The 16753-nt window shown below is 29.7% G+C and overlaps 1 protein-coding gene across 1 annotated transcript; it reads right to left on the reverse strand.

Moving 5' to 3' along the window:
* Nucleotides 1-228: 228 nt before the first annotated feature.
* On the reverse strand, nucleotides 229-5489 carry LOC118052653 (probable nucleoredoxin 2). The gene is made up of 3 exons (XM_035063655.2): nucleotides 5142-5489; nucleotides 2092-2589; nucleotides 229-1059 (listed from the first exon to the last, which is right to left on the reverse strand). The coding sequence occupies exons 1-3, from the start codon at nucleotides 5295-5297 to the stop codon at nucleotides 430-432; spliced, it is 1284 nt and encodes a 427-aa protein (XP_034919546.1). The 5' UTR covers nucleotides 5298-5489; the 3' UTR covers nucleotides 229-429.
* Between the last annotated feature and the right edge of the window lie 11264 nt (nucleotides 5490-16753).

Here is a 16753-nt window from a genome sequence, read left to right on the forward strand (position 1 = left end):
AAGATGTATTATTGAAATTTAATTATTATGATATGCAATTTAAAAATATTTCCGAACACATCTAAGGAAAATATTTTTTAATAATTAAAATGAAAAGATCATACATTTCTAGCATGCTAATCCGGGTGTTGCTCTACGAATTTTTTTATTATAGAAGCAAAGGAAGTTTCAAGCATTCAATTTCACTAGACAGCAAAGGGATGTATATATATCTTGACATCACTACGATGGGGTAACAACATTGGAATAGATTTCATAGCTTCAGCTAAAATAAAATCCACACGTTAAATCCCATGTAACAATTATAAAAGGCTGTCCTAATGAGAGAACCTATCTATATATATATATACACACACACACAACTCGACAGCATGCACAAGTCATGAACACGCGAGCTTAATTCTGAGAAACATCAGCACACTGATTTGATCAGCTGTCAACGATGGAGCCACGGTCCACAGCTCTGACACACTTGGTGTGCACCTCATATCCGCATTCAAGGCACAGGTAAGCCCATCCTGAACCTTGTTCATCACAATCACAGCATATAAACGGTCCTCCTCCAGTTCCTTCTGAAACCAAACCGAGTTCATGTCGATGCCCTGCGTGGTACTTCGATTTTGGCAGGCTTTTAGCCTCCTCATCTATTTGTTTCTCTAGTAAATCCACCTGGGCCTCTGTGAAAGGGTAAGCATTTTCTTTGTACAAGTTGATTAGGTTTCTACCATGCTTAGTAACAGTTTTACCATCTGGGCCCAAAATTACCAAGCAAGGAATACCTTTCACATCAAAGTGCTTAGCAAGGATTTTGATGGCAGGATCTCCGAGAGGCAATGCTAGCCATGGCATGCTATTGAAGGAGGAGTCGAACGCGGCTTGATCGCGATCACTTGACACATACACAATCTCAAAGCCATCTTCATTGCCTCTGTGCACCACCATTTGCTTGATCTTTTGGTAGATGGATATTAGCTTGGGAGTGAACTTCACTCCTGGAAGACACCATTGAGCTGAAAAATAGAGTCCGATTGTTTTGCCTACCAACGAGGCAACAGGCACCTGCGAGGGACAAACATGTTAGCCACAGAGATTTTCACGCACGGATGTTTCTCCCATGAAACTAGGCTGTCAAGATTTTGAATCAATATTAAAATAATACTGTAACATTGTTTAAGTGGATCCCAATATTCACAGTTTGTTTTACAAACAAATTCTAACAGGTCAGTGCCAGAAGAAACTCCAAATAATACATGGCATCCACAAAATTGTTGATCAAAGTAAATTTAAATTAATTTAATGTTAATATTTTAAAAAAATTATGATTATGAAAATAAAAATAAAAATTAAATTACTCAAGTTTTGATTTGTTAAGTAAATATAACCAAATAAATTCTCATTTTCTTAATATAAAACACAACAAGAATCAAATTTTAAATTAATAAATTATTGGATTAACCTAGTGGCCATAACGAATTTAATAACACCAGTCCGTCAATATATTTTAGAGTGTGATAGAGTTTGTGATTTTTTAAAAAATATTTTTTATTTATAAATATATCAAAATAATTTTTTTATTATTTTTTAAAAATTATTTTTAAAATCAATACATTAAAATAATTTTAAAAATATTAATTTAAAATAAATAAATAAAATTAAAATTTTTTAAAAATATTTTTAAAACATAAAAATAAATCTTCTCCAAAATCTTCTCGTTAGCTGTGGAATCTAGTGAAATAACATAGTACGTGTCATGATGTACGTCACCTATGCTTTCTTTGAATTAGATGAGGTTTTTCAGGCATGTTCCTGTATGTATCAGGGCCAGCCGTGTTAGAGCTAAGTGCTGACTCCTCGGACCCGCCGCAATTTGATGGCCCGCCAAAAATTTGGCAGGTGGCCAATAATCTCTAAAATTGCGTGGTCCAATCAAATCACCTTAGAATGAGATTGATGGCAATATTTTGTACACATTGAAAAACTTTTTGGTAAATTTATAGAGCAACACGTCCAGGACTCTTACAAATTTTGCCAGCAAATTAAAATCGAAAGATCAATTTCAATTTCAGGTATCTAGACAAGGCAGGGACTTACCTGTTTAGCTGCGGGGTGACCCAGAAGGTAGTCTCTGTCGTGGTTCGTCAGTAAATTAATTAGGGTCTGGCTCTCACGCTTCTCCTTCTCTTCCATTTCCAATTCCTCCAACCTCTCTTTGGTAAATGGGAAAGCTTGGACCCCAAAACGGTTAAGAAGCTCGACCCCGTCATGTATTGGTGCCTCATATTTGTTATCCTCAGGTTGCAAGATGACCAGAAAAGGAATTGCTTCGATTTCAAATTTACTATTTAAGGCTCTTTTGGTCTCCAAATCGGAAAATGGAATGGAAAGCCATGGCATGCCGGCACGATAATTGTTGAAGGCATCCAAGTCCTCGTCGGATGAAATAAAGACAATTTCAAAATTAGACCCTTTGCTCTTCAAATGCTCATATGCACCAACTAAGACTTGGGTAGTGAAGCTTCGACATGGGACGTACCAGTTTGCAGAGAAGTAGAGGCCCAGAACTTTGCCTTCAAGATCAGAAACTTTCACCTAAAAGTAGCCGGATACATGGGACATTGGCCGTCAAAAAACAATTGCATAGCAATTTAATGTAACATATCTACAATTCGACGAAGAAAACGATGAAATAAATCCCATTTTATTTATTCCAAGAGAATTATCAAAAACATGAAAATAATTGGAGATTATTCACCTATAATTATGGGAAAGAAAATAAAATGTGTCAAAAACAAGAACTGGATAAGAATGAAGCAAGAAACAGAGAGCACCAAACTTATCCAAAAGGCAATAATAACAAAGAATCCATTCTCCAAAAAGTTCAGCCCAGCCAAGCAAGAAGCCATAAAAAGAAATGAAAATAATGTGTTACCGAATTCTGTGTGTACAGTTGTTGAGAAAAGGGACACGTGCTGTGCCTATAATTTGATGCAAGGGAGAAGTGATCATTAAGTTATCACACGTGTCCTATCAGCTTGGTTGTTAACGGTCAGCCATAGTGTTTGTGTGGAAGACCATGTTGATTAGACAGCATATTTGGCTTGCGAACAACAATACCCTGTCCCAGAAAAGGACACCCACTCCCCCCACCCCACAGAAGCGACAGCAACAACCGGAAGAATATTATCTACGGCAACGTCGTTAAGGCTGTTGGATTGCCGACAAGATGCTCATAATAAGGAATCGATAATTTTAATTACATTTATGATATTGCTTATATGGTTAATGATCAATCCAATGAATTGTAAGGTTCAATGTTTAATGTAATTCTAATCATCTCCTCCTTAGCCAAGAAGCCATCGATAATCTAGTAATTGGAATTATATCTATAATAATTGACCCGATTTCATTGAAGATTTGAATTGTGTTGATTTGCTAAGTAAATCCAAATCAATTTTAAAATATTATTGATTCAGTTATTCCTTAAAATAAAACAATATAGTTTAAATAAAAATAAAAATAAATCAATTTTGTTCTTGATATTAAAAAAATTCATTAAAGTTAATGCGTTTGGGTCTTACTCATATATAATCATATTAACTAAATCATAAATTAATTAATCAGGTCACCGAAATTAATTTAATTATTTCAATACTCCACCCGTTATTGGTTTTGCTGCAACTTGACAATTTACCAAGATAAGTATGATTGGAATATTCAAGAAAAGAGTGAAAATAAAGATAATAAGTCTAAAAGGTAGGATCAAAAGCATTATATAAATGGCAGCTCTACATTTTCTAATCCAGGACACACTCAATATTTTTGCTAATTGTTAAAGAATCATCTTAATAAAACTTAATAGCTTAAGCTGTTAAATGAAGTCTCAAAATATAATTTATAAAACCAAATAGTTTAAGTTATTAGGTGAGGTCGCAAGATATGATTTATAAATCATATCTTGAGACCTCACCTAACAGCTTAAACTATTTGGCTAAGAAGGTTTTTTGACAATTCTAATTATAAATATTAATGCTTCACATGTCAAATTAATGCAAGTCACATTGAAAATACCAGTCAAATAAACCTATTTGCATTTTGCTTTACCTTTTCTTTTTTTGTATGATCTTGTAATTTAATTTTTTTAATCAAATTAATTAATCCAATATATGTAGCAAAGGAAAAGAAAATGCAAAGAAGTTATACTTGTATTTAATAACCTATTTGAATGAGAGAATAGAATATCGGAAGACCAACACGTAAGTTTTTATCTTTTACCATAGATTGGCTTACAAGAACAGAGCAAAAAAATAATAGTATATAATAATTATAAGCATCGAACAGATTTTTAATCCACTAGTGCTAATAATTTATATACCTGAGCCTCACAATCCATGAACAGTGAAAAATAGAGTAATGTTTTGATTATTCCTCATACCTATTGCGACATATATGCTACGTCCATGTGTGCGGTCACCAACTCATGGTGTTTTAATTTTTCGTTTAATTTATTTTTTAAAAATATTTTTTAAACTAATTTTTGTATAAATACATATCAAATTAATATTTTTAAAATATTTTTAATAGTCTATGATAATGTTAAAGATAAAAAAATTAAAAAATATATTATTTTAATATATTTTTAAAAAACAACTTGAATTAGCAACAAATAAGTAACCAAACCAGCCATAACATATAAATGAGAAGAAAAAAAATGAATAAACGTGAGATTAAGAACAAAAGATTCAAGGAGATCAGATAGGTATAGTAAAGACAAAAACTCAGATGGCATCACCATTTTGCAAGGTTAATTGATATTTGTAACCCTAGCTATAGCTATTATATATATTCATGCCCTTAAGTATGATATTCAAAAGTATGACCTACGATCATCAGTGATAACAAAAGAAAAATATTCAAAATTATTTATAACCTAAAAAAGAAAAAGAAATGAACAATTTTTTTTCTGGACCTTGAAAGGAAATAAAAAAAAAGTTGACAGAATTACTTTCTTGGAAAACCATGAGACTTGAAGGTATGAAGTATGCATCCCAAGTTGGTTAAATAAATCTTCATGGATTAATTTGAACCATATATAGATGTACAGAAAGAGATGGCGATCGAGAGATCAGAGAATTTTAGTGCACCTGAGTCCCATCTTGAGAGAGAAGATAATCACGATCTTTGGTGGCCAAAAGTGATGAAAATCTGGAGCTTGAGATTTTCCGGGAGTGATCACCGTTTACTTCATCTTCACTAGCTTGAAGTTTCCTTGTGTTCTCCTCCAAGTTCGTCGGCTTCATGACCTCCCTCCTCTTTACACGCACACGGTCCCCGTCTCCCTCTCTCGAGAAAAAATAGCAACCTCGACTATTCTCCTCTAATGCTTATATTCCTAAGAACCATATTCTTAATTTCCACATCATTACAATATTGCACCCCCAATAGTACATCACCACACCCACACGTAGCATTCACCTCTCTTCGGTAGGGAACCACGACCACAAACCCTACCTAGATATATATCTCACCAAATGGAGAGATCACTTTAGATGATTTGCCACGTGTAGGGTTACTAATTAAAGCGACAAATCGGTGTGAACAGTTGTACTGTAGTTTTGCCATGTGCTTAAGCAGGGGCCGTGTTGTCTTAAAAGACTTTGAAGAGTGATGTTACGGGAGGCAAGCAAACATAGGCACACCTGTCCCTCGCTCTGATTTTTCCATTTTTTAAAAGGGAATTTCCGATCGATAAAATATATGAGGGGCTCTAGTCGTAAGGGGCACACAACTCTGAGAAGAATTTCATCGGACGGCGTTGACGAGGGAGGGTTCTTTTTTCTTTTAATTAAATTTAAGGTTTTTCCTGTCTAATTTTCGGAACTTATTACTAAAACACCATTCAACTAAAAGGATTTTTTAGCTCTTAAAAAATTTAATTAAACAAGCTCGTGACTGACCATGAAAATAAGATGCCGAATATGAAGTATGCTAGCTCCAAGTGAATTTTGGTTGATTAAGGAAAATAAAATTAATATGTATACATTTTTTTAATTAATTGTCTTAAGGTGAAAATAAAGATAATAAAATAGAAGTTGGAAAATATAAAATAAACAAAAAACCTGGATGAAATTTATGATTGTAGAACATCAAATTAGTTTTACATAGAAAGTCTATGTACCATGCTAAACAAATATTCAAATAAAAAATTATAATTGTTTCAAGTAAAATATATTTGTTTGCTTTTATGAACTGATTTTACGAGATTTTATCTGGCAATCTAATCATATATTTTTTTCTCGATGGACTTCCCATGTCAATCTCTTACTATTTGCATGTAAAACATACATCCATGCTTAGACTGATGGCTACAAAATATTTTATGCCCTCAATTTATTTATCAATGTTTCCCTTCAGCTTCATGTTTAAATTAAATTTTCTAGTATTTTCTTTAAGTTTTTAAAAAATTATAATGCGATGAGTTACAAAATCCAAGATGCTTATAAATAAAATTGATCTTTGTTGGATATTAACTGATCTTTTAGTTCAAGCAATTTGTTATATTCTTTATAGTTAAGGTATATGATAACTTGATATAAAAAGCATAAATGATTGGTAATTCATAGCAAGTGATGTATGGTAGGCTAGGTAACCACCGATATTTATGATAGTAGCAGGTGGTGCTTGTTAAGCTAGGTGACTAATAGCTAGTATCTATAAAAGATCCATATTGATGAACATGAGGAGTCTCTAATAAGGTAAATTCAATAACTTTATAGAAAGAGAGAATACAATAATATTCTAGAGAAAGATGCTCTAAAAATATATATGCAGTAGAGAATGAAAAAATTATGAACATTTGACTTAAAGAATTCATGATATATTTATAGCTCACAAATCTCATTCTTTTATAGAGATAAGGGTCTGAAGTGTAATTTTACTTTTTTAATATTTTGAGTTATATTTTACTTAAAATAATATATATTGGACCAGTATAGCATATTGAGAACCCAAGTGAAGCCTTAGAGAAATTCCATGGCAAATGGTTGACTTGGTGTAAGGTGTCCAAATCCATTAGAGATTAAAGTGGATCAGAGCACGCTGCTTTAATCCAAACACGCTAAGTTCAGACATAACCGCTCGAGCCCACAATAGCGTTGGGTGCATGCTCAACACTCTTGGTACCAGGCATACACTCATGCACTATGCAGACACCAAGTGTCCTTCATAGTGTCCATACACCGAAGCAAGGAGCATGGGCTTAAGCTACTTGTTGAAACCCATGTTCCTAGTATGTGGGCTCGGACTCTTTATCCAAGCCCATGCTCTTTGAGAGATGGACTCGAGCTATCATGTCCTAGCCATGTTATTTGAGTGTTTCTTTGGACTTTTTACTCTTTTAAAAAATTTCTTTGAGTTTATTTTGGAGTTTTTTTAAGTTCATTTTATTTGTATCTATGGTAATGGTTTCCTAGTTATTAAATAGCTTACTTTATAAATATTGTAGAACACTATTCTGATAACCAATGACACTAGAAAAGAAAATGCATTTTTTTCTGTTTTGTTAGAGAAAATGAAAACACGGGAAGGAACTTGCCAACTGGAGAAACATCACTTGCTTTATCAGAGCAAGACCCTTTCTTTATCAATCTCTTTGAATTGGTTCGAGAGAAAAGTATAGCCAGGGTCACGTTCGGCCACGACAGCTGGGATGGTATGTTCAATTTCCACTATGGACGCCATTCAACTAACAACAGTACTAGAAAATTAAAAAAAATATATCATTTTATCGTCTACGGATTTCTAATAAAAACACGTTGTTGAACAAAATTTTATCAGGGATTTACTGCCTATTGATATTTGATAACGCCGGTAAAAATAACGATATGTAAAAAAATAAAATACAAATTATCCATCAACGGCCCTAATTGACATTCTGCGATTTATAGACGTTGGGGAGATCTAATTGTCGTTGCTTCGTGATTGCTGCTAGGACCGTCGATGCATACATACGGATATACCTAGGAAAAGAAATCAAATAACACCTATCCATATATAGTGGTAATTAACTTTCTCCTCGTCAATTATTACACTATGTAACTCCCTTGTTTTCTCAACATATCATGACATATCAAAAGCTCCAAAAGTAATTTAATGGCCATAAACAAAAACAAAAAGAAAGTCCAAGCATTATTATAAACATGGTTTCTACTTTTTAGGTGGGATGGTAAACAGACAGATCCAAGTATTTGAATGTATTATATTAATTATGTAATTGCATTTCAGTACTACATTAAATAAATATAATTAGCACAAGCAAGTTCACCAACGAAGCATGTAAATGATCTTTTATATTGGGCAAAAAACTTTTTGGTCGAGTCCACAAGTGTCCAAATACAATTTGGTTTTGTATTAAATGATTGCCTTGGAATAAATTTATTAACAAAAATAAAAATTAATTCTGCATGAAATTACAGCATTATTTTAACAAAAAGAATTCTGTAATTAAGATCCCAAAAAAAAAGTAAGAAAGCTAAAGTGTAAACAATATTTCTCGTAGCCCACTCCCTCGGGCATATTTTTAGAGCCGGATCATGCGACTCTCCTTCACTCCAAAAGGGCGGAGAGCTCCGGGCGGTGGAGCTCAAGCAGGAGAGTTGGTCAGAATTTTAACGTGAGAAAGTTTGGTTCCCTTGTAAGAGCAACTCCAGGGGGTGTGCGAAAAGCAAAAAAATATTAAAAAAATATTATTTTATCTTTTTCATACTTGTTTTATATGGTCTAAGATAGTGTTAAATGAAATGTCAAAATGTGTTTTCTCTTCCAGATATTATTTCTATTTATCTCTTAAAAAAGTTAAAATTAATAAAGTGGAACCAATATTTAAGTATAGTCATGTAGAAAAATAAATGACATCAAACTCATTAAAAAATATATTTATTTTTTCCACTCCAAAATAATTAACTTTCAAATAACTTTTTTCCAATAGTGTATATATATACACACACTATTTAAAATACTATTTTATCCATTTAACTCTTCAAAATACCAATTTTTTCTTAGAGACGCTGTAACTCGAGACGAGGTATATGAAGTAAGCAAAAGACATGTGTCACGTGCTGCCGTATGAAAGTAGTTGGCTTTACTTTATCACCTCAATTATTCGAATCTATATATGGGTCCCATCACTGGAGCCCACATATCTAAGACAGGAACACACGTGTCCATAGGATGCCATGTTCCAGTTTCTAAAAAGCCGAAGTTGAAGGTCTTTGATGGGAGTTCGTGACCTTGCAGGACAGCGATATGCACACATGCGTGTTAATCTTCGATTTCTACCACGTGGCACTGTATAACGTCGGTTGATCATTGAGACAATGACCCTCTTGTTTTTCATTAAAACAAATCCTATTGTTCGGCTTTCTTACAGCGCGATAAAAAATCCTATTTTATGATTTAATTAAAAATATATATTTTTTAATATATAACATTTTTTATTATGTACATACATTATTTTTTAAAATATTTTTTATTTTAAAATATTATTTTAATATTAATATATTAAAATTATCAAAAAAAAAAAAATTACATCATAAAAACAAATGGTACCTCTAAATACTTGGTAATACGAGATAAGTGTGAAAAATCATTCTTAATTATAAATATGTTAAAAAATATATTTTTATATTTTTTATATAAATATATTAAAATTATTAAGAAATATTTAAAAAATATTAATTTATGTTTTTTAAAATAAAAAAACTAATAAAAAATATTTTTAAAATTTTTTTGAACTGCATGCATTATAGAGCTGAATATTATAAAGAGCAATGAGATATGAATAAAACATTATTTTTAAATTCATGTAAAAATATTTTTATTAATTTTCATGGATTATATTTTTTATTAATTTTTTTTATAAATATAAATATTGGTAATTATTTCTGAAACAGTTAAAATCTTCCACTGAAGATTAAAAACAAGTTACAAGTAAAAATTAAAGAAAGGAAAATAAAAAAAAATGTTTCGTAGCTTTTTTATATAGGCTGAATAAACATGTTAGCCCAAAGCCTTTATTCGATATGGTTACAGAAAAGAATTGAGCTTGGTTAAAGTGCGGCCCAATAGATTTCTTAAATGGCTATGGGTAAACCATGTTCATCCCCCTCCTTCCTGCGGATCTGGTCTTTAATTGTCAAATCTATTTGAGAATTGCCTTGAAAAGGTACATGGGTTACTGAGCACATGTTTAATTAATAGGTTATAAGTTAATCGAGTTTAATTGAAATTTATTTTTTTATTAAAATATTTTTTTTTTATGTTAATTTAATTTAATCAAATCATTAAAGTTCTAATAGGATTTTTATTAACTCGATTTAATCAGTTAAGTATCTTTTATATTTAAAAGAAATTCACCCCGTATCAAGTCCCGGTTCTAAATTAAACAACAGAAATTTTCAAGTGTATTCGGGTGTGGTTATTTTTTAAAATATTTTTTATTTGAAAATATATTAAAATAATATATTTTTTATTTTTAAAAAATTATTTGTGACATCAGTGCATCAAAATAATTTAAAAATATTAAAAAAATATTAATTTGAAGCAAATAAAAAATTTTAAAATTTTTACAAAAACGATTTCGAAATGCAAAAACAAATAGGGATAAGTCCATTCTGATGTTTTTTAAAATAAATTTTTGATTTAAACTATATTAAATTAAAAAATATTTTTTAAAATTTCAGAAATAATTATATCAAAATTTTCAGAAAACAAGAAAAAAAATTAATATTTTTTCATATCAAATATACTTTTAAAAAGAATACCAGAGCAGTTTTGAGCTTACTCCTCAACACCCAAAATTATTATTTTTTTATTTAGAGTTTCCCTCTCTCTCTGAGATTATTTATATTTCTCTTTAGCCTTTCATTTTTTTTATATATAATAAATAGGGTAATTTAATTTTATTATTGAATCTCGTAAATCTAGTTATTAATTTTTCTTTCCGGTTAATAAATTCTGTAAGAATTTCAAATAAGATTACATTACTTGCTGACCCGTGTCATTTACTTGAGTCTTGGACAACCATCAAGAAATTGAGTTTCATGCTTTTAATTGATAATTACATAGAGCATAATAAATGAGAAGATGTGCATCAGATTAAGAGATTTTTTGGGATTGTGATAGCTATGATTTAAAGCATTTTTTTTTTAGAAATTTATTAAAATAATTTTTTTATTTTTAATATCAGCACATTAAAACAATTTAATAATATAAAAAAATTATTTTAAATAAAAAAACTTTTTTAAAAAAATATAATTTACATCACTTCCCAAACTTACCATAAGTATTGAAAGTATGCACAAAAATATATATATCTCGTCTGCTGCATTAATTTGGAATTCGAAACACACATGCCCTGTTTTTTTTCGGAAGTTGAAATTTAAGCCAGCTCTGTTTTTTTTTTTTTTTTTTTTAGCTTACTAGCCTTATTAATTTTTTTGGATTCAATAATATAATAGGTGGTTAAATAATAAAAATTTAAAATTAAGAGGTTTGTTCCCTATATGATTTTAGATTCGAGTTCTAAGGTTGCTAATATTAATGACCATTAGATATTTATTTGATTGTTAATTTTAATATCCATAAAAATTAATCAAAATACATTCAAACTGATCCGAACATCTCATGTAAATACAAAGACATCTCTATGGATCTCCTGTCTAGCATCATGTGAATACTGGCATTTGTTTGAGTTTTTTTTTTTAAAGAAAAAATCACAAGTATAAAAAACAAGGTAAAGTACACGGTTGATAAAATATTTAAAAAAATAATATAATTTTAGTAATAACAGGTCACACCTTAAATCACCAGACTTATGCCTGGCTCTACTTTGTGCCTGCTGGGAAATTGATGTGATCCTCGTGGCAATGACAAGATTCTCACATGCAGCAAGTGTTATATGGTGCCCGAATATGGAAATTGTAAATCGTGGAATCAAGTGAAGGTTACGTGAATTTCAGCAAAGTGTTTAAGAATTTTTTTTATTGTGTTGTTTTTGACCAATTTTTTTGCTATAATTAAATCAATTATAATATTTAATTTAAATGAAATTGAGTTGATGTATTTGAAAAAAATTATAATTTATTTTATTTTAATTTTTATATCACTTGTGTCACTTTTATTTTACTCTTTCAAAAAAATTTAAAAAATTAAAGATAGATAAATAGATATTCCGAGGAAAATAATCTTAACATTGATTTTTTTTATTTAGATAAATAGATTTTTTTTTAATTGAAGAAATGAACTGTTTGTATAAGGCTAAATCCCAAACTTAGAAATCAAGAGCCACTTATAATCATTGTTTTTTTAATATCAAGTATGTGTTTTATTCTGCTGGCTGCATTTTTTTTTTTCTTAAAAAAAACATATTTTAGTTTAAAATATTTTTTTATATTTAATTTTTTTTAGTTTGTTAATGTTAAAAATATTTTAATGTATTTTAAATAATTTTTTTTTAAATCCCATTGTTACAATAAACACTGTCTCAGGAACAACAAAGGGTTTTTCTATTTAGGTTTAGATTTTGTGTTTATGGTGTAAAAAACACAGTTAGGTGTTTGGTAATACACTAAATTGTGTTTTATATTGAATTTTGTAAAACTCTGTTTGTTTTTTTGCGTTCAAAAAGCATTTTTTTTTAATTTGAGATTTTTTATTTTTTTCTTTACTTCAAATTTTTTTTTTATTATCAGATCATTTTGATGCGCTAGTATAAAAAAATAATTCTTAAAAAATAAAAATATATATTTTGATGCATTTTTAAATAAAAAAAATTTAAAAAAACAATCATAACCAAATATTTTTTTTTTTTTAATATATACAAACCTCAATTATATTTTTTTACCAAACACGTATTTAAATCTAATTAACTATATATAACCACACTTTTTTAAAAAATAATAACCATAAAAATTATCTAAAAAACAATCACCCTCGAAATAAGCCTTCGACACCTTCTTCAGAAAAGAGACGAAAGTGTTTAGGAAAAATGTCTAAGACTTGAAAAGCAAAAAACATCAAATCATTATAAAATATACTAAAACGGATCAGTGTTTTACTGTGGACTGCACTGTGCAGTCCACAGTAAAACACTGATCCCTGCTGTTTCCTTCTTCTTCTTTTTTTTTTTTTTTTTTTTTTTACTTTTTGCTTTTTTTTCTTCATTTTTTCTTTGTTTTTGTTTAATGGATATTTTACTGATCCCTGTGCTTTATGTTTTTTTTTTAATTTTTTTCTTTTTTTTTTAAGTCTTTTTTTTCATTGTTTTTTTTTAATTGAGTTGTCTTTTTTTTTTTTTTTTTTAATGGATATTTTTAAAAAAAAAATTGTTAATGTTAAATTTTTTTGTATCTCAAACTTTTATAACACGCATTCCAGGTTTAATGGGTTAACCCAGATTTTTTTTTTCTGGTTTCATAGGTTAACCAAATTAATTATGGGCCAACTCGTCAATTTTTTTTTCTATACAGTTATCAAACTTTCATGACGCGAATTCCTGGTTTGATGGGTTAACTTGGTTTGAGGGTTAACCCAATTAATTTAGATTTTTTTTTTACTTTTGCTTTTCTTTTTCTTCATTTTTTTAATGGATATTTTAAAAATAAAAATTTTTATTAATGATAAATTTTTTTTCCATCTAAAACTTTTATAACACACATTCCAGGTTTAATGCGTTAACTCAGATTTTTTTTTCTGGTTTTTCTTTTTAATTAATTTTTTCATTTCCACAGTAAAACACCGATTTCTTAGGCGTTTTTTTTTTTTTAAGTTGTCTTAGTTTTTTTAGCTTTTTTTTTAATGTTTTTTGGGATTTTTTTTTGCTTCTTCCTTTGTTTTTTTTTTTTTATAACAAATTTTTTTTGTTTAATTTAGTTTATTAATGTTTAATTTTTTTTATTTAGTTGTCAGACTTTCATGACACGTTTACTGGATTTAACGGGTTAACTTAGTTTGACAAGTTATTTTTTTGCTTTTTATTCTTTTTAATTAATTTTTTTTTTTCATTTAGTTTAGTTTGTTAATGTTAAATTCCTTTCTATTTAGTTATTAGACTTTCATGACACATATCCCGAGTTTCACGGGTTAACCTGGTTTCACGGGTGAACCCAGTTAATTCCGGGTTGACCCGTCAATTTTTTTATTATTATTTTCATAAATGTATTTGTTTAATTTAGTTTGTTAATGTTATTTTTTTTTATTTAGTTATTAGACTTTCATGACACAGATGCTGAGTTTAACGGGTTAGCATGGTTTGACGAGTTAACCCAGATTTTTTTTTTATTTTTAATTAATTTTTTTTGTTTAGTTTAGTTTGTTAATGTTCACTTTTTTTTTTATTTAGTTACTAGACATTCATGACACGGATCCCGGGTTTAACAGGTTAACTTGGTTTGATGAGTTAACCTGAATTTTTTTTTTAATTATTTTTTTCATTTCGTTTAGTTTGTTAATGTGAAATTTCTTTCTATTTAGTATTTTTTTCTTCTTAGAAGTTTTTTTTTTCTTTTAATAAATTTTATTTAATTAATTTAGTTTATTAATATTAAATCTTTTTTCTAAGTAGTTTTTGGCCGATGCCTTTAGTTTTTTTTTTTTTATGCCTTTGACAGTGGACTGCACAGTTCAGTGCACAGTGAAAAGGCTGATGCCTTTTGTTTTTATTTAATTAATTTAGTTTATTAATATTAAATCTTTTTCTAACTATTTTTTGGCCGATGCCTTTAGTTTTTTTTTTATGCCTTTGACTGTTGACTGCAAAGTGCAGTCCACAATGAAAAGGCTGATGCCTTTTGTTTTTTTTTTTAATTATTTTTTTTTAATTTAAATTGTTAATGTTAAATTTTTTTCTATTTAGTTATCAAACTTTCATTACACGAATTCCGGGTTTGACAGGTTAACATGGTTTGAGTTAACCCAGTTAATTCTAGGTTAACCCATTAATTTGTTTTTTTTTTTAATTATCAAACTTTCATAATGCGAATTCAAGGTATGACGGGTTAACCTGGTTTGAAGGGTTAACCCAATTAATTCATATTTTTTTTTTCTTTTTTTTCATTAGTTTTTTTCTTCATGTTGGTTTTTTTTTAACTAATCTATTTAATTATCACACTTTTATGACACAGCCTTGCAACCAGATCCATGTCCAATGCTATTGGATCTGGTATTGTAGTCCAGACACTTTTATGCTAAGGGTTAACCCAAGTTTAATGTTATTATTAATATTATAAACATTACTCTTGGATCAGGTGATGCAACCAAAACTGAGATTTTTTGGTATAACTTTACAAAAAAATCTAACACTTTTAAATCTTGACTATTTTTAAAATGCAAAAAATAATTGACCCGCGGCATCGCGCGGGGCATGTAAATAGTGATAGCTATTTCTCAACTCACCTTAGTTCATACTATTAGATTCCGAGCCAAGGATTCTCTTCCACCAAAACAAAATACTAGATTCTGATTTGTCTGACCTGTGCAAGGTTTGATGTGGAAAAAAAAATCTAAGGTCATTGGATTATCATGATAATTTAAATTAATTATTTTTGTATCAGAATGGTATTATTATTTATTTAATTTTAATATTGATTTTATTAAGTTTGAAATGAGTTTTACCAGTGAACCAGTCCATGAATCAACTGGATTTAGCGAAACAATATCTGCTTTAAATTCAAATTAAAATTAAAATTTCCAATCACACCAGATCCAACTTTATAACTTTGACTGAATTAAAAGCTGATATGTTCTCCATCGGAGTGTAGCCACACGAAATTAGGAATCTATTTAATGGCGGACAAAATACTTTTGACATCTGTTGAAGGCCTTTTCAGATGGAATTCGTTATTGTACTAGAGTAAGTACTAGTGGAGTGTGATCGATTGATTGTCTCTTATGGGCTTTTGCCACGTCGCCAGATATTGGTAAAATCAAAGGCATAAAGCTTCTTTTGAGATGTTGTATCGTATACGTCTCAGTAATTTTCTAATTAGAATTATAATTGTTTTAAAATAATATTTTTTATTTTTAAAATTTAAAATTTTATTTTAATATGAAATTTAAAAAAAATCATTTAAAAAAAGAAATTAATTGTACCGAAAAAACAAGCAACGATGATTGCCTTTATGGGTATCCACAACTAAAGAATGGTGATCATTGCAGATTCCCAGGCATGAACAGACACTGCTCGAAACCTGTGGGCATCTAAAACTGGTAAGTTTCTAGAGCAAGCATTCCGAAAACCAAGGCACCGTCTGTCTGCCAACAGTAACCTCCATCCATTGTACAAGTCGTCACTGACATTTGTGTCCAGATGATAACTTCGAAAACTGTACAAGGATTCTAAACCATGCCATGGCTCTGAATGAGACAGGGATAAACTGAACTTTGTACTGGTTTGTATCACTTCTTGACAACAAATCCTGTAAGAACTCGTCATCTATTAACACAAGACCAAAGTAAACTAGGATTTGGTGGTCGAATTGCGTCCCTTTCTCTTCGTGACAAAACTTAAATTCATGCCTATATGTCCATTAATTAAGCTAATTAATGGTCCAAAGCAAAGTTGTGAGATATTTCCACGGTGAAAATGTTTCCAGCATTTGCTCTGACAGAAATTGCCAAGGAGAATTCTGATAGACCATGCCAAGAACCAGGTCTGATTAACAACCCATGCACACACGGCGTCAAGAAACTCGAGACATAA

This window comes from Populus alba, chromosome 2 (assembly GCF_005239225.2).
Source record: "Populus alba chromosome 2, ASM523922v2, whole genome shotgun sequence".
Lineage (NCBI taxonomy): Eukaryota > Viridiplantae > Streptophyta > Magnoliopsida > Malpighiales > Salicaceae > Populus > Populus alba.